The 18,803-nt window shown below is 40.6% G+C and overlaps 1 protein-coding gene across 10 annotated transcripts in view; it reads left to right on the forward strand.

The window, feature by feature from the left end:
• ATE1 (arginyltransferase 1) overlaps nt 1–18,803 on the forward strand; it is a 230,238-nt gene that overhangs the window by 133,709 nt on the left and 77,726 nt on the right. For 6 of the 10 annotated variants that reach the window (XM_038409401.2, XM_043519739.1, XM_043519740.1 and 3 more), the window contains one exon: nt 11,210–11,330. The exons of 1 other annotated variant lie outside the window; for it this stretch is intronic. In XM_038409401.2, the coding sequence (XP_038265329.1) occupies nt 11,210–11,330 (121 nt within the window). Of the gene's footprint in view, nt 1–11,209; nt 11,331–14,834; nt 15,329–18,803 lie in introns of those variants that run through there. 3 more of the 10 variants (XM_043519736.1, XM_043519738.1, XM_043519735.1) reach the window with 3 other exon arrangements.

Below are 18,803 nucleotides of genomic sequence, written 5' to 3' on the forward strand. Positions count from 1 at the left end.
CAGGGTAAGGGTCAAACTCCTGATACATATTAAAAACTTGCATGGATAGGAAACAGCTTTCATTACTAGTGAGGATGAAAGGATGAAAGCCAGGTTAAATTATTGTCTAATGTTTATTAATATATTAGTGACTGATAGTAGAAAGTGAATAGAAAGTTGGTGAAAATTTGGTTAGTCAGTGCTAAAGATCATGGAAACTCTAGACATTTAAATAAAATAGCTAATAGCAGAATAAATTAGCTTGACTAAAGAATAAACACAAGTTGGTATCATCAGAGTAATTTAAAGTATCAAATGTAAAGTGTTTATAGATCATTAGCAGTATCTATAGTACTGTTACTAGGTCACAAAGAAGTACTTGGTGCACCATCATTCTGTGTGTGTTCTGAAGTGCAACTTTAAAGGCTGTGTATGTTTTATAACTTGAGGAAATAAAAAAAGTGAGAAAAACATTTAATATTCTTTCTGTGTACAAGAAACAGCAATAGCTACATCAGTCTTTACATTATCTTCGGTTGCTGCTAAACCTTTCATTGCAAAGACTAGACACCAATGATATGACAGGTTTCAAAGTAGCAGCCGTGTCAATCTGCAAAAAGAAAAGGAGGATACATTTGTTAGTCTCTAAGGTGCCACACGTCCTCCTTTTCTTTTTAATGATATCACAGTTAATAAAATATACACAAAGTACAGAAAACCTACTGCTGGGTGGAAAGGGATTTCTCCTTGAATTTTTATTTTAAACTTCTTGAGCACAAAAAAGAGGTGTGCAAGTAATATCCCGTGTGCATAAAAAAGCAAGAGGTGCCGCGAACTCTCTCTCATGCCCTAGAAGTGTGTCTTAATAGCGAAAGTGCAGTTAAATTTCCAAGAATATTGTATTCATGTCCTGGAAAATCTCGATCGCGTGGTTATTAATATATTTTGAAGATTACATAAAAAGTACTTTATTCACAGTGTGTTGTAGAGAACAAGATGTGCTAAAATTTAAGACGTTTTATTATTTGAATCCAGATTATGCTATGTGCTCTACAAATTGTCTGTTTGCAGATTAACTCCTTTTTATTCTATAATTTACTCCGAAGGAGGTAAATTAACAAATGTGTGGTTTTATGTATGCATAGAAATATGTGTATAAAACTGAAAAAGCTTCTTTACAATTAGAACTGTGTGAGGGATAGGTAGAGTTTCAGTATTTTGAAATTTCTTCTGTTCCAGAACAAGGACATAAAAAAATTAAATATTTCCAGTGAACTGAAATACTGGAAGGAAAAAAAATTGGGAGTTTGGGCTAATCAAATGAAACTTTTTTTTTCCAATTTATTCTTTACATTTTATATTATATAAAAATAAACTCAAACAAAAAATCTAAATGTTCCGTTCCAAAAAGGTCAAAAATGCTTTTTTCAAACTTAGTTTAAAAACCAATTTTCATCACAAGTGGTATGTTTCTTGAAAAATTTAGCTGGTGACAAAGCAACATTTTTCTGACAGAAAAATATTCTGTTGGAAAATTTCCAACCAGCTCTACTTAGAATTGAAGTTTAATTGTATTTTAATATTACTGGATATTTAAAAAAAATATTTGAGCAATATATTGGGCAAGAGAGTTCTTCATTTTTTAAGTCTTTTAGGCTCACCTGTTGACACATGAAATACATAGGAGTGATTTCTGAATGTTAGAAGTACAAATGGATTCAGATGTTTAGCTCTTTGTCTCTGCTAGTTCTGGCTCACCTCACTGACTCAGTGTAGCACAGACCAAACACAGTTTGTGAAAACAGAGTAGCTAGAGTTACTTGTAAAGCACTCTCTTGGGGGCCAATAAAGTCTATCTCTGTTTATGTAATGAAATCAGGGAGCAAGGGTCTGCAGTAATTTTTTGCTGATGGGATTCCATTGGTATTGTCTTTCAATGAAAAGCCTGAATTTAATAAACCTTTAAGGCTGACTTACTCTTTCTCATGATGTGCTGCCTAGCCCTAATGGATTGCTGTTGATAATTTGGATTGTTTTGTTTATGTAGTGTTAGAGCTTCTCTTTAAGCAGCTGGCTGGAAACTGAGATGAAGGCTGCCTTAATTCACTTTTAATAAAAGATCAGTGGGTTTATTGTGGGGAAAAATAAAATACAGATGTAAACTTTACCTGATATAAGAATTAAATGTATGTTTAACCTTTCTTTCTTGTTTGTTCAATGCTACTGGTACTTAATCCTCTTTGTTTTTGAGACTATTATCTTTCTTTTGTGCTTTTACATTTTAAATTTGACTTAAACTGTAAAAACAAACTATGCTGATTGATTTTCATCTTAAATGCTCACCAAATCCCTCAGAATTTTCAAAATATTTAAAAAGTAATCTCCAGGCTGAAGTCTCATTAAAACCTTTGCCCTTGCTCTGGGACAAAAGTTCAGAGAAGCTTCTGATGATTTTTATTTGGAAACTGTAAAACAAAAAATGGCATGGTGTGAATTGTTAATTTAAGTTTTCTTGTAAGTCTGCCAAGGTGTCTCCAGAAGTTTCCAGTTAATATCCAAGAATGCTTAATAATATCCTGAATGTCATATTAAAGATTTTTTTCTCTTTTTATATTAAATATAAGAAGGAAAAAAGCCCACTAGTGAAAATAAAAATAGAGCATGTCTTATTTTTGTAAAAGAAATAAGTCCATGTTTACATGGCAGTAAATTAGCCCTCTAAAAAGAAACATCAGTCTCAGAGAAATCTTTCAGTGATGACTGTTTTCAGTATCTTTTTTTTTTTTTAAACAAATCAATTGTCAAGATGTGTGCACTGATTTTTATAAAGACACTCATTTTATTTTTGGTACTTGGAAAGTATAGGATTTTAGATAAGGGTTACCGAAGTGATGTTCATCTTATCTACAGTAGAAATTAAAACAACTTCTTATGGACGGTAATCCTAACCCAAAATGCACTGACATTTTATCAGGTTTCAGAGTAGCAGCCGTGTTAGTCTGTATTCGCAAAAAGAAAAGGAGTACTTGTGGCACCTTAGAGACTAACAAATTTATTAGAGCATAAGCTTTCGTGAGCTACAGCTCACTTCATCGGATGCATTTGGTGGAAAAAACAGAGGAGAGATTTATATACACACACACAGAGAACATGAAACAATGGGTTTATCATACACACTGTAAGGAGAGTGATCACTTAAGATAAGCCATCACCCACAGCAGGGGGGGGAAAGGAGGAAAACCTTCCATGGTGACAAGCAAGGTAGGCTAATTCCAGCAGTTAACAAGAATATCAGAGGAACAGTGGGGGGTGGGGTGGGGGGGAGAAATACCATGGGGAAATAGTTTTACTTTGTGTAATGACTCATCCATTCCCAGTCTCTATTCAAGCCTAAGTTAATTGTATCCAGTTTGCAAATTAATTCCAATTCAGCAGTCTCTCGTTGGAGTCTGTTTTTGAAGCTTTTTTGTTGAAGTATAGCCACTCTTAGGTCTGTGATCGAGTGACCAGAGAGATTGAAGTGTTCTCCAACTGTTTTTTGAATGTTATAATTCTTGACGTCTGATTTGTGTCCATTCATTCTTTTACGTAGAGACTGTCCAGTTTGGCCAATGTACATGGCAGAGGGGCATTGCTGGCACATGATGGCATATATCACATTGGTAGATGCGCAGGTGAAGGAGCCTCTGATAGTGTGGCTGATGTGATTAGGCCCTATGATGGTATCCCCTGAATAGATATGTGGACAGAGTTGGCAACGGGCTTTGTTGCAAGGATAGGTTCCTGGGTTAGTGGTTCTGTTGTGTGGTGTGTGGTTGCTGGTGAGTATTTGCTTCAGATTGGGGGGCTGTCTGTAAGCAAGGACTGGTCTATCTCCCAAGATCTGAGAGAGCGATGGCTCGTCCTTCAGGATAGGTTGTAGATCCTTGATGATGCGTTGGAGAGGTTTTAGTTGGGGGCTGAAGGTGATGGCTAGTGGCGTTCTGTTATTTTCTTTGTTGGGCCTGTCCTGTAGTAGGTGACTTCTGGGTACTCTTCTGGCTCTGTCAATCTGTTTCTTCACTTCAGCAGGTGGGTATTGTAGTTGTAGGAATGCATGATAGAGATCTTGTAGGTGTTTGTCTCTGTCTGAGGGGTTGGAGCAAATGCGGTTATATCGTAGCGCTTGGCTGTAGACAATGGATCGAGTGGTATGATCTGGATGAAAGCTAGAGGCATGTAGGTAGGAATAGCTGTCAGTAGGTTTCCGATATAGGGTGGTGTTTATGTGACCATCGCTTATTAGCACCGTAGTGTCCAGGAAGTGGATCTCTTGTGTGGACTGGTCCAGGCTGAGGTTGATGGTGGGATGGAAATTGTTGAAATCATGGTGGAATTCCTCAAGAGCTTCTTTTCCTAGCCACTATGGATGTAGAAGCCCTCTACACCAACATTCCACACAAAGATGGACTACAAGCCGTCAGGAACAGTATCCCCGATACTGTCACGGCTAACCTGGTGGCAGAACTTTGTGACTTTGTCCTGACCCATAACTATTTCACATTTGGTGACAATGTATACCTTCAAATCAGCGGCACTGCGATGGGTACCCGCATGGCCCCACAGTATGCCAACATTTTTATGGCTGACTTAGAACAACGCTTCCTCAGCTCTCGTCCCCTAATGCCCCTACTCTACTTGCGCTACATTGATGACATCTTCATCATCTGGACCCATGGAAAAGAAGCTCTTGAGGAATTCCACCATGATTTCAACAATTTCCATCCCACCATCAACCTCAGCCTGGACCAGTCCACACAAGAGATCCACTTCCTGGACACTACGGTGCTAATAAGCGATGGTCACATAAACACCACCCTATATCGGAAACCTACTGACCGCTATTCCTACCTACATGCCTCTAGCTTTCATCCAGATCATACCACTCGATCCATTGTCTACAGCCAAGCGCTACGATATAACCGCATTTGCTCCAACCCCTCAGACAGAGACAAACACCTACAAGATCTCTATCATGCATTCCTACAACTACAATACCCACCTGCTGAAGTGAAGAAACAGATTGACAGAGCCAGAAGAGTACCCAGAAGTCACCTACTACAGGACAGGCCCAACAAAGAAAACAACAGAACGCCACTAGCCATCACCTTCAGCCCCCAACTAAAACCTCTCCAACGCATCATCAAGGATCTACAACCTATCCTGAAGGACGAGCCATCGCTCTCTCAGATCTTGGGAGATAGACCAGTCCTTGCTTACAGACAGCCCCCCAATCTGAAGCAAATACTCACCAGCAACCACACACCACACAACAGAACCACTAACCCAGGAACCTATCCTTGCAACAAAGCCCGTTGCCAACTCTGTCCACATATCTATTCAGGGGATACCATCATAGGGCCTAATCACATCAGCCACACTATCAGAGGCTCCTTCACCTGCGCATCTACCAATGTGATACATGCCATCATGTGCCAGCAATGCCCCTCTGCCATGTACATTGGCCAAACTGGACAGTCTCTACGTAAAAGAATGAATGGACACAAATCAGACGTCAAGAATTATAACATTCAAAAACCAGTTGGAGAACACTTCAATCTCTCTGGTCACTCGATCACAGACCTAAGAGTGGCTATACTTCAACAAAAAAGCTTCAAAAACAGACTCCAACGAGAGACTGCTGAATTGGAATTAATTTGCAAACTGGATACAATTAACTTAGGCTTGAATAGAGACTGGGAATGGATGAGTCATTACACAAAGTAAAACTATTTCCCCATGGTATTTCTCCCCCCCACCCCACCCCCCACTGTTCCTCTGATATTCTTGTTAACTGCTGGAATTAGCCTACCTGCTTGTCACCATGGAAGGTTTTCCTCCTTTCCCCCCCCCTGCTGTGGGTGATGGCTTATCTTAAGTGATCACTCTCCTTACAGTGTGTATGATAAACCCATTGTTTCATGTTCTCTGTGTGTGTGTATATAAATCTCTCCTCTGTTTTTTCCACCAAATGCATCCGATGAAGTGAGCTGTAGCTCACGAAAGCTTATGCTCTAATAAATTTGTTAGTCTCTAAGGTGCCACAAGTACTCCTTTTCTTTTTGACATTTTATCGTCTCAACAAAACTGGTTTTTGCAAATCCCTGGAAAAGAAAATCTAGCCTTGGCAGATAAATAACTTGAGCACTGGATTTACAATCTATGAGAAAGCAATTCCATTATACTATAATTTCCAGATCTATTAAACCCACTATTTACAATTTCTTTTAAAAAGTGCAGCATCCTATTATCTGCAAAATAATTTTCCGCTAGGTACACTTTCTAGATTGACAAGATGAGTCATCAGCAGGTGGCACTGGAACTCAGGTGCTTAGAGTTAGAGGTAGTCTGTGAGGTGGTGTAGTTTATTTCTAACAGAAGTCATCTTATATTTAAGAATCCTCAAGATGGTCACTACCGTAACTACAGTACCATAAGAGCAAAGGATTTTAGGTTATTAGGAAAAGTAAGCCAAAATTTATTTAGGGCATAGGTCGAATTAAATTTTATTCTTTAATTTGAATCCAAAGATGAATCTTTTTGGGAAATTGTTTTGGAAATCTTCAGTTACATTGCTGTGATGAAACTAAATGAGACTACCTGTGCAAAAGTTTTTTTCTTCTTGAGATAGCATGCTCATTTCTTCTAGACTTTCTGGGTATATTTTTAATATTTCCAGAACTGCTTCTTTGTGATATTGATAGTATACTTCAATATTTTTCTTAGAAAGGAAAAATGAAATCTGAGTGTTTGCCAGTGATTGTTTATGGAAAGGGTGCTAAAATACACAAATGAAACCCTGGCTAGATACTTATGTTTTCTACAGTAAAATGGGAGTGTATGAAGCATATCATATCTTCTCATGCAGCTGTTTAAATTATTTATGGTGAATCAAATTATATTGGTTGTAAGATGTTTTTTGTTTAAAAAAAAGTTTTAGGTTTATGTCTAAAATACAGCGGTATTGTTCTAATGTGTTATAAAGTGGTTGTAGACTTCCATAAAATCTCCTGCTATGTGCATTCTGTAACTTTCCTGTAGTTTTGAAAATTAAATTAATATAACAGAGTTATCCAAGTTACTCTGAGGAACGAACACACACATCTTCTCCCTCTTGATGACATTGCAGAATTTGGATTTAGGTAGTTAGAGTGAACCACAGCATTTAAAAAAGGGAGGAAAAAACATGTATGTAATGTTTGGGGATAGTTGAAAACAGAGTGGAGATTACCTAAGAGGCTTGGGTACTGGTATAGTTTTAACTCTACATACATTTATATTTCAAGTGATATCCATGTGATAAACTCAGCCTACTGTGACCACCTCATCTGCACTCTATACATCTCCAGCATGACTATTGCTAAGATTCTAAATATTTGGAGGCAGGAAACATAAAACAACTTGCCAGAGAACAGTTTGCTTCTCTTCGTTCCTCCTCCTCCCCATGTGGAATTTCTCCACAAAAATTTAATGGCTAGAGGTTCAGAACAGGCAATGTTTAGTCCTGGGACAAGGACAGGCATAAGCTCCAGTATCTCATAAATCGCCAGTTGAACTGCATATGCTCCGTCCCCCCTTTCTAATATAAGAGGGCACTTGTTTCTAGCTATGGAGATTACAGTGTAGTGTAAACTGTACATATATATTGAGATTAAGTCTAAATCTGAAAAAGATGAATATTGTAATTTAATTCATAAATGTCAAACACCATAGAAGTGAGTTGGGATGATTTCACTCCTTTCTGTATGCACACTTCTTTTGTCTTCGGTATTAGTAATTCAGGTCCTTTTCTTTCCAAGATCATGATGAATACTTTCAGGTGACGACCCAGGAGAAAGTATAAAGGGCCCAATTGAATGATTCCAAGAACTGCAATATGTTTTCCTCCTCTCTGATAATATATATTCACTGAAGGATGTAAGATTTCCTATGAGTTTATATTGAAAAAATCCTTTGTATATGTTGTAAGTTTCCACCATGGTACGAGGGAATGTAGATATTTTACATCTATTAGTATGACTCATGCATATAACTTTTTTCATGCTGCAGTGAGTTTTAATGGCACAATATAAATAGAGCGCCAGTATGAATTTAGACACACAACTTCCATTTTAAAAATGAGTTTTGATGAGAGTTATGAAACTAACTACTCAAGTTAACTTTGAAATTTTCTCAAATTTCTACTTTACTTAATATGTAAAGAATTGGGTTTGGGGCTATATCACTGAAATTATGAGCTCCTGGGGGTTTTTTGGTGGGACTCTAAAATGTTTCGAAGCTGTGATAGCTCTAAATTAGATTGCATTTTAATAGTAAATCTTATGACAAAAATGTTCCATGTGTAATAAAAGTTTGTGGATTTGCCAGGGATATAGTTAATTTTAATTTCAGGTTCCACTTTATTCCTTGAAAGTGGTGTTTTTTCACAGTTAGATATCACTATCCATTCTTAAAAACATCTTGGACTTCTGCTTTTGTACTTGCTACAGGCAGTGCTTGAGGTAGCCATTGCTTTGGTCTTTCCTTTGGTTTAGAATCTGCCAGTTAATACTTGACTCTAGTTAATTTTATACCTAAAACTTCACCTCAAAACACACACAGAATTGCACAATTAATCCATGTAATTTTTCAGAGGGCTGCACATTTATTTAATTTTCAAAACTCAGAACTTTAAACTCAATATATTTTCAAACCCAGTGTAAATGCATTTTAGGGAAAATTGAGTTAAGATGAGTGACCAAGCTTTCCTTGCTTATGTAGATGAAAGTAGAGTATCCAAGAGACTGACCAAGAGTTAAATTGCCTTACCCCATTGTTTAGGTTGAAAAACAGTTCCAGAGATGGTTACTAAAATATTTGTCCACTCTTGACCATTTGTATCCATAAATAATTACACTTGTAATACAAACAGTTTTTTACTCAATCTAGCTGAAAAGACAAACTGGTTTCCAAATCCCCAAATTGTTTTGTAGGGCTAATGGTGACTTAAATTGTGCTGTAAGTGTTACACTAACGTTTCATTCAACCAGCTCTGTTTAGAAAGCATAACATTTAAAAGTGGTTTATTTAATAAAGCAATTTCTAGTCTTTGGCTTAGACGAGAATGTTCTAAAGCAATGAGGTTCAAGCTTATACTTGGAGTTGAGGAATATTGTTTTAAATTAAAGTAGAAATTTGCTTTTTGTAAAACAGCAATAGTTACAAACTGATCGTGAATGATTTTCAAATGAGAAAATCAAGGTCAGATAGTGAGTTTTTAAAGTATATGTTTTATTGTGTGTTTTAAGCAAACACTATATACGGAAGGCTGCTCTAAATGAAAACTTCCTGGTTGTCTGTAAATGCAAAGTAATCAGTTTAATCCAACAAAAGGTACTGATTATACAGAAGCCTTTAAAAAAAAAAACCTACAAATTGGAGTCGTTGATGCTTGGAAAGAGAGGCACTGCTAGTGAGCAGAATGAACTATCATTTGAAGTGGAAGGCTGGAGTGAATGGAGCTGGGAACCATTAGAAGGGCTTGGCTTGCTAGAAGCTTTAGGAATGTAGCCTGGATGTGCTTCTGTGTAAAACTGATTAGTTCATCTTATTTTTTCAGTGATCAGTCTTAATATTGCAATTACTAGGTGGTTGTTTCTCATTCTAACTGTAATAAGTATGAAAGCTGCTGATCAGTACTGTAAATGGGTGGTTAGTATTTTAATTGTATGACATCAGTGTATGAATTTCTGACTCAGCATGCCTAAAGTTGAAGTAATTAGCAGGAAGCAATTAATTGAAAGTAATAAAACCAGATCATCTAAATATTGTTGAGAGTTTAGTAGCAGGAGAGAGGATTTATGCTTGTCTCAAAAAATTCAGAAAATTTATTTCTTCTAATTCTTCAAGATCAAATGTGCCACTGCATAAAGATTTGAGTATTCAAGTGGAAGAACAGAACACTGATTAATTTACTTCTGTGAATGAGATGGTTTCAAGGATATTGTTGTCATTGAAGTATAGCCGCAATAACAATTTAAGCCCTTTTTCAGATTTTCTATCAGCTCTTTAGCGTCCACTTTTTTCAAGAGAAGTCTCTGCCAATTTTTTGGCAGTAGAAGATGAACATCAACTGATTGCCTTTTTTATTACGCAAAAATGAACTGCTTAAAGAAGTGACTGAAACTGTTTGAGATGCAGGCTTCTGACTCTGCTACATTCAGTGTAATTTGTCATAATTCCGCTCATGAGCAGTGGGTTTCAGACCCTATGTCGCTCAAATTTGTTCTTTGTTTTATTACTTTTCATAGCATAGCCCTTGTTTTTGTTACGTGATACATGTTTGCTGTTTGAAAACTAGTCATGTTTGATAGTGCCACCACATTTCTTGAACTGTGTATGGAGGTTCAATGGGGGGAGTGACTAAAATGAATAACAGGTCAAAGGTGGGGTTTCAAAGTAATTAACAGTTCAAAGATCAAACTTGTTTTAAATGGGGTGAATTGACTGATTAGAGTGACAAATGATTGCTGAGGTGATAATTTTCTTTAACTGCTGGGATAAGGAATATTTTTGTTGTTTTTTCATTTCTAGAAACACCTTGTAATCTTGGGAAGATTATCCTTTTAACAAAAATGCTATCTCTGGGGCTTTCCTAATGCTACTTATGATATTCCTGGAATGACTTGTATATTGAATTAACAAAAAATGTTCCATTTCTTCTTTTGTATTTTAATATTTCATTAAAGGGTGTAGAACAAATGGTTGATGACTAACATAATAAAAACAGTTTGCTGCCTTAATGGTGGGTCATACTGTTCTTTTCGTGTTTCGAATGAACAACGTTTCAAACAAACTGCTTTTGTAGTGCTGAATTTTTTATTGTCTGCACCAACTCAGCAAGACTGTAGGTAATAACTGAGTTTAGAGTTCAAAGAAGCAAGACTTGAGTATTCATTGTGGACACCATAACATATATTAATATATTAATTTGAGAAACTTTTTTTTAAAAGATACCCAAGTCAAGCTTGTGTTTCTGAGATGGTGCAGAAATCACTAACAGGATCACTTAATGTTTATGGTGAAGTTGTTTCTGGATCATTTTGTTTAGACTTGATTAAAACCATTCCTTGCACATAGTGAACTCTGGAGTCTTGTAGCTGGCATGTTATGTAACTGATATGTCTATTCTTTTTTTCATTCTTCTTCATAGGGTCAGTATAGGCCATCTGACTTATTGTGTCCAGAGACATATGTCTGGGTACCCATTGAGCAGTGTCTACCTACACTTGAGCACTCTAAGTATTGTCGCTTCAACCAGGACTTAAAAGCAGGTAGGCTTATAATAAAAGGTAGGCCAAATTGTCTAACTTATTTTTACAATATCTGTCACTGTCATCATCTGCTAATAAGATTTCCATAAAGCCTTGTATCTATTTTTATAAACACCAAAAAAACACTTCCAGTAATCATAGCAAATAGAGAGCATGTCTTAGGCTGTCTATTAACAGTATGCAAGTGATGAAAATGAAAAGGTTTCAGTGTATAATACATTCCATAGAATATATGTAATTTAAAGTGAATATTTCCTAATGGCTTTATGTGAACATATACATTATTTATTCAGTCCATTTTATGAGCTAAATGACCAGTCTTTTCCTTCTTTAGACTTCAGTCTGATGCAAACATTTAAATAAAGAAAAAGAAAAGAAGTCAGTGAAAAGAATAACAAAATTGAATTAAAAGGGATCTCCAAATGCTTTTATTAACAAAAAAGATTCAGTACCTGTAGGGGATTATATGATGAATACCTCAAATAGTGAAGATTGTGCATATGACTAATCTTGACTTCACCTCGTTTTACCTCTTAGTGTCTGGATTGCTTCTTTCACACAGGTTTCAGAGTAGCAGCCGTGTTAGTCTGTATTCGCAAAAAGAAAAGGAGTACTTGTGGCACCTTAGAGACTAACAAATTTATTAGAGCATAAGCTTTCGTGAGCTACAGCTCACTTCATCGGATGCATTTGGTGGAAAAAACAGAGGAGAGATTTATATACACACACAGAGAACATGAAACAATGGGTTTATCATACACACTGTAAGGAGAGTGATCACTTAAGATAAGCCATCACCAGCAGCAGGGGGGGGAAAGGAGGAAAACCTTTCATGGTGACAAGCAAGGTAGGCTAATTCCAGCAGTTAACAAGAATATCAGAGGAACAGTGGGGGGTGGGTGGGTGGGGGGGAGAAATACCATGGGGAAATAGTTTTACTTTGTGTAATGACTCATCCATTCCCAGTCTCTATTCAAGCCTAAGTTAATTGTATCCAGTTTGCAAATTAATTCCAATTCAGCAGTCTCTCGTTGGAGTCTGTTTTTGAAGCTTTTTTGTTGAAGGATAGCTACTCTTAGGTCTGTGATCGAGTGACCAGAGAGATTGAAGTGTTCTCCAACTGGTTTTTGAATGTTATAATTCTTGACGTCTGATTTGTGTCCATTCATTCTATTACGTAGAGACTGTCCAGTATGACCAATGTACATGGCAGAGGGGCATTGCTGGCACATGATGGCATATATCACATTGGTAGATGCGCAGGTGAACGAGCCTTTGATAGTGTGGCTGATGTGATTAGGCCCTATGATGGTATCCCCTGAATAGATATGTGGACAGAGTTGGCAACGGGCTTTGTTGCAAGGATATGTTCCTGGGTGAGTGGTTCTGTTGTGTGGTGTGTGGTTGCTGGTGAGTATTTGCTTCAGATTAGGGGGCTGTCTGTAAGCAAGGACTGGCCTGTCTCCCAAGATCTGTGAGAGTGATGGGTCGTCCTTCAGGATAGGTTGTAGATCCTTGATGATGCGTTGGAGAGGTTTTAGTTGGGGGCTGAAGGTGATGGCTAGTGGCGTTCTGTTATTTTCTTTGTTGGGCCTGTCCTGTAGTAGGTGACTTCTGGGTACTCTTCTGGCTCTGTCAATCTGTTTCTTCACTTCAGCAGGTGGGTATTGTAGTTGTAGGAATGCATGATAGAGATCTTGTAGGTGTTTGTCTCTGTCTGAGGGGTTGGAGCAAATGCGGTTATATCGTAGAGCTTGGCTGTAGATAATGGATCGAGTGGTATGATCTGGATGAAAGCCAGAGGCATGTAGGTAGGAATAGCGGTCAGTAGGTTTCCGATATAGGGTGGTGTTTATGTGACCATCGCTTATTAGCACCGTAGTGTCCAGGAAGTGGATCTCTTGTGTGGACTGGTCCAGGCTGAGGTTGATGGTGGGATGGAAATTGTTGAAATCATGGTGGAATTCCTCAAGAGCTTCTTTTCCATGGGTCCAGATGATGAAGATGTCATCAATGTAGCGCAAGTAGAGTAGGGGCATTAGGGGACGAGAGCTGAGGAAGCGTTGTTCTAAGTCAGCCATAAAAATGTTGGCATACTGTGGGGCCATGCGGGTACCCATTGCAGTGCCGCTGATTTGAAGGTATATATTGTCCCCAAATGTGAAATAGTTATGGGTGAGGACAAAGTCACAAAGTTCAGCCACCAGGTTAGCCGTGACAGTATCGGGGATACTGTTCCTGACGGCTTGTAGTCCATCTTTGTGTGGAATGTTGGTGTAGAGGGCTTCTACATCCATAGTGGCTAGGATGGTGTTTTTAGGAAGATCACCAATGGACTGTAGTTTCCTCAGGAAGTCAGTGGTGTGTCGAAGATAGCTGGGAGTGCTGGTAACGAAGGGTCTAAGGAGGGAGTCTACATAGCCAGACAATCCTGCTGTCAGGGTGCCAATGCCTGAGATGATGGGGCGTCCAGGATTTCCAGGTTTATGGATCTTTTTCTCCCCTCCCCCACTCCACCCCCCACTGTTCCTCTGATATTCTTGTTAACTGCTGGAATTAGCCTACCTTGCTTGTCACCATGAAAGGTTTTCCTTCTTCCCCCCCCTGCTGCTGGTGATGGCTTATCTTAAGTGATCACTCTCCTTACAGTGTGTATGATAAACCCATTGTTTCATGTTCTCTGTGTGTGTATATAAATCTCTCCTCTGTTTTTCCCACCGAATGCATCCGATGAAGTGAGCTGTAGCTTACGAAAGCTTATGCTCTAATAAATTTGTTAGTCTCTAAGGTGCCACAAGTACTCCTTTTCTTCTTTCACACAGTGATTCACCAGCATGTGCTGTTCTGATCAAAACCAACAAAGTTTAGAATATAAAATGATAAAGATTAAAAACAACATAATAGAATAAAAAAGATGTACCTCTTCTATAGGCCAACTCAATGCTCTGGAAAGGTTCTTTAGGAGTATTATAGCACTGGATAGCGCATGCATGAGAGAGGTTGCACAAGAACAGGAAGCTAGCACTGCATGTCTTTGGGAGACCTCATTATAAAAATAATTTAAAATGAGTTGCTGAATACCTTTCTTTTTCACCACAAAGCTGTCTCTTCATATCCCCACTCTGAGGTCACCAACCATTGTACTATTCAAAGATGTAAAACCATTAGGGTATGTCTACACTACAAAATTAGGTCGATATTATAGAAGTCGATTTTTAGAAATCATTTTATACAGTTGATTTTATATGTCCACACTAAGTGCATTAAGTCGGTGGAGTGCGTCCTCACTACTGTGACTAGCATGGACTTACAGAGCAGTGCACTGTAGGGTAGCTATCCCACAGTACCCGCAGTCTCCCCCATCCATTGGAATTCTGGGATAAGCTCCCAATGCCTGATGGGACAAAAACATTGTTGCGGTTGGTTTTGTGTACATGTTGTCAGTCCCCCCTCCCTCCGTGAAAGCAACGGCAGACAATCCTTTTGCGCCTTTTTTCTGCGCAGACGCCATCCCACGGCAAGGGTGCAGCCCATTCGGCTCAGCTCACCAACACCGGTGCTGTTGTGTCCCGGGTGCTGCTGGCAGCAGACGGTGCAATAGGACTGTTGACCATCGTCATACACCGCTTCCGCTGCAACTCTGCTCTGCTGCTATTGTCTCGAGTGAATTTCTCCATGCTGTCTGTCATGGGCTCCTGGGTACATGTGTGCTTCCTCGGGAAATGTGCGCGGTGCTAACAGTCATCCTCCACCACTTCCACTACAACTCTACTCTCCTGCTCTCATGAATCCACCTCACAGGTCTTCTTGTCATTCTCTATAAATATCTATTCTCATGGCATCCATCGTCAGCCACCACTTTTGCTGCAACTCTGCTCTCCTGCAGTCGCCATACCACGCAAGCATGGAGCCCGCTCAGAGCACTGTGGTAGTTATGAGCATTGTAAACACCCCGCACGTTATCCTGCAGTTAATGTGCAGAACCAGAACCTGCAAAAGCAGGCGAGGAGGTGACAGCAGCACAGTGACGATAGTGATGAGGACATGGACACAGACTTTTCTCAAGGCACGGGACCCAACAATTGGGACATCCTGGTGGCAATGGAGCAGACTCGTGCTGTGGAATGCCGATTCTGCGCTCGGGAAACAAGCATAGACTTGTGGGACTGCATAGTGTTGCAGGTCTGGGATGATTCCCAGTAGCTGTGAAACTTTCGCATGCGTAAGGGCACTTCATGAAACTTTGTGACTTGGTTTCCCCTGCCCTGAAGTGCAAGAATACCAAGATGAAAACAGCCCTCACAGTTCAGAAGCGAGTGGCTATAGCCCTCTGGAAGCTTGCAGTGCCAGACAGCTACCGGTCAGTCGGGAATCAATTTGGAGTAGGCAAATCTACTGTGGGGGCTTCTGTGATCCAAGTAGCCAACGCAACCACTGAGCTGCTGCTATCAAGGATAGTGACTCTGGGAAATGTGCAGGTCATAGTGGATGGCTTTGCTGCAATGTAATTCCCTAACTGTGGAGGGGCAGTAGACGGAACGCATATCCCTATCTTGGGACCAGACCACCTTGGCAGCCAGTACATAAACCGCAAAGGGTACTTTTCAATGGTGCTGCAAGCACTGGTGGATCAGAAGGGACATTTTACCGACATCAACGTGAGATGGCTGGGAAAGATACATGAAGCTCGCATCTTCAGGAACTCTGGGCTGTTTGAACGGCTGCAGGAAGGGACTTACTTCCCAGACCAGCAAATAACTGTTGGGGATGTTGAAATGCCTATTGTTATCCTTGGGGACCAAGCCTACTCCTTAATGCCCTGGCTCATGAAGCCATACACAGGCACCCTGGACAGTAGTAAGGAGCTGTTCAACTATAGGCTGAGCAAGTGCAGAATGGTGGTAGAATGTTCATTTAAATGTTTAAAAGTATGCTGGCGCTGTTTACTGACTTGGTTAGACCTCAGCGAAACCAATATTTCCATTGTTATTGCTGCTTGCTGTGTGCTCCACAGTATCCTTGAGAGTTAAGGGAGAGACATTTATGGTGGGGTGGAAGGTTGAGGCAAATCACCTGGCCACTGATTACACGCAGCCAGACACCAGAGCGATTAGAAAAGCACAGCAGGGCGCGCTGTGCATCAGAGAAGCTTTGAAAACCAGTTTCATGACTGGCCAGGCTACGGTGTGACAGTTCTGTTTGTTTCTCCTTGATGAAAACCCTCCCCCTTTGTTTACTCTACTTCCCTGTAAGCCAACCGTCCTCCCCACTTCGATCACCGCTTGCAGAGGTGAAACACTATTGTTTCAAAATCATGCGTTCTTTATTAATTCATCACACAAATAGGGGGATAACTGCCAAGGTAGCCCGGGAGGGGTGGGGGGAGGAGGGAAGCACCAGGTGGGGTGGGGGAGCAGTAAAGGACAAGGCCACACTGCATTTCAAAACTTATTGAATGTCAGCCTTCTTTTGCTTGGGCAATCCTCTGGGGTGGAGTGGTTGGGTGCCCAGAGCCGCCCCGTCCCCCCGTGTTTTTCAGCATCTGGGTGAGGAGGCTATGGAACTTGGGGAGGAGGTCGGGCAGTTACACTGGGGCTGTATTGGCGGTCTGTACTCCTGCTGCCTTTCCTGCACCTCCACCAGACGCCGGGGCATATCAGTTTGATCGCCTAATAGCTTCAGCATTGCTTCCTGCCTCCTCTCATCTTGCTCCCGCCACCTCTCATCTTACTTGTCCCTCTTGACCTCGCGTTCATTTCTGATTTTCTGGACTCTGCCATTGTTTGCTTCCACACATTCTTTCAGTGTGGGAGGACTGCATGAGCTCAGAGACCATTTCATCGCAAGTGCATTTTCACCTTCTTATCCACGCTAGCCTCTGGGACGGAGATGATAGGAGGAGCGTTGAAATATTTGCAGCTGTGGGAGGGAAAAAAAGGGAGAGTAGTATTTAAAGGCACATTTTAGAGAACAATGGGTAGACTTTCATGGTGAACCAAGCTGTTAACATTACATAGCACATGTGCTTTCGGTACAAGGTCTCATTTTGCCTCTTATATTGAGGGCCTGCCAGTTTGGTGTGAGAGATCACACATGCAAGGCCAGGCAACAGCATTCAGTTTGCAGGCAGCCATGGTAAGCCACAGTCTTTCGACTTCTTCAACCTTCATAACATGTGGGAATGGTTTCAAACAGCAGCACCCTCCTTTCCCATACCAAGCACCTGTTGGGTTGGGCATTTAAAAGAAGGGTTTTCAGGTAAACGTACAGCACAAACCCAACTAAACCACTCCACATCCAATTCTCTGGGATGATCACTCTCCTGAGGATAACACAGAGAGAGAAAGAACGGATGTTGCTTGAATGCCAGCAAACACCGGGACCATACGCTGCCATGCTTTGTTATGCAATGATTCCAGATTACGTGTTACTGACCTGGCATGGTAAAGTGTCCTACCATGGAGGACGGAATAAGGCTGCCCTCCCCAGAAACCTTTTGCAAAGGCTTTGGGAGTACTTCAGGGAGAGCTTCATGGAGATGTCCCTGGAGGATTTCTGCTCCATCCCCAGACATGTTAACAGACTTTTCCAGTGGCTGTACTGGCCGCGAATGCATCCTAAGTCTTCAGGGCAAATTAATCATTAAACACGCTTGCTTTTAAACCACGTATTATATTTACAAAGGTACACTCACCAGAGGTGCATTCTCCAGCTTCATGGTTCAGGAGTTTGCTTTGGGAGGATTGGGAGGGTATTGGCTCCAGGGTGATAAACAGTTCCTGGCTGTCAGGGAGAACGGTTTCTCCGCTTGCCTGCTCTGCGCTATCCTCCTCCTCCTCATCTTCCTCATCCCCAAAATCCTCATCCTTGTTGCATTAGACTCCCCCCTTTCAGGTGTCCACGGACAGGGGTGGGGCAGTGGTAGGGTCCCCACCCCCAGAATTGCATGCATCTCATCATAGAAGCTGCATGTCTGGGGCTCTGACCCGGAGCGGCTGTTTGCCTCTTTGGTTTTTTGGTAGGCTTGCCTGAGCTCCTTAATTTTCACACGGCACTGTTGCGGGTCCCTGTTGTAGCCTCTGTGCATCCAAACCTCTGCCCTTGGAGATTTTTGTAAATATTTTGGCATTTCATCTTTTGGAACGGAGTTCTGATAGCACAGATTCGTCTCCCCATACAATGATCAGATCCGGTACCTCCCGTTTGGTCCATGCTGGAGCTCTTTTGAGATTCTGGGACTTCATGGTCACCTGTGCTGATCAGCTTGCCATGCTGGCCAAACAGGAAATGAAATTAAAAAGTTCCCAGGGCTTTTCCTGTGTACCTGGCTCATGCATCTGAGCTGAAAGTGCTGTCCAGAGCGGTCACAAGGGCGTACTCTGGGATAGCTCCCAGAGGCCAATACCGTCAAATTGCGTCCACGCTACCCCAAATTTGACCCAGCGATGTCGATTTCAGCGCTAATCCCCTCCT

The sequence above is a fragment of the Dermochelys coriacea genome, chromosome 7 (assembly GCF_009764565.3).
Source record: "Dermochelys coriacea isolate rDerCor1 chromosome 7, rDerCor1.pri.v4, whole genome shotgun sequence".
In the NCBI taxonomy this organism is placed as follows: domain Eukaryota; kingdom Metazoa; phylum Chordata; order Testudines; family Dermochelyidae; genus Dermochelys; species Dermochelys coriacea.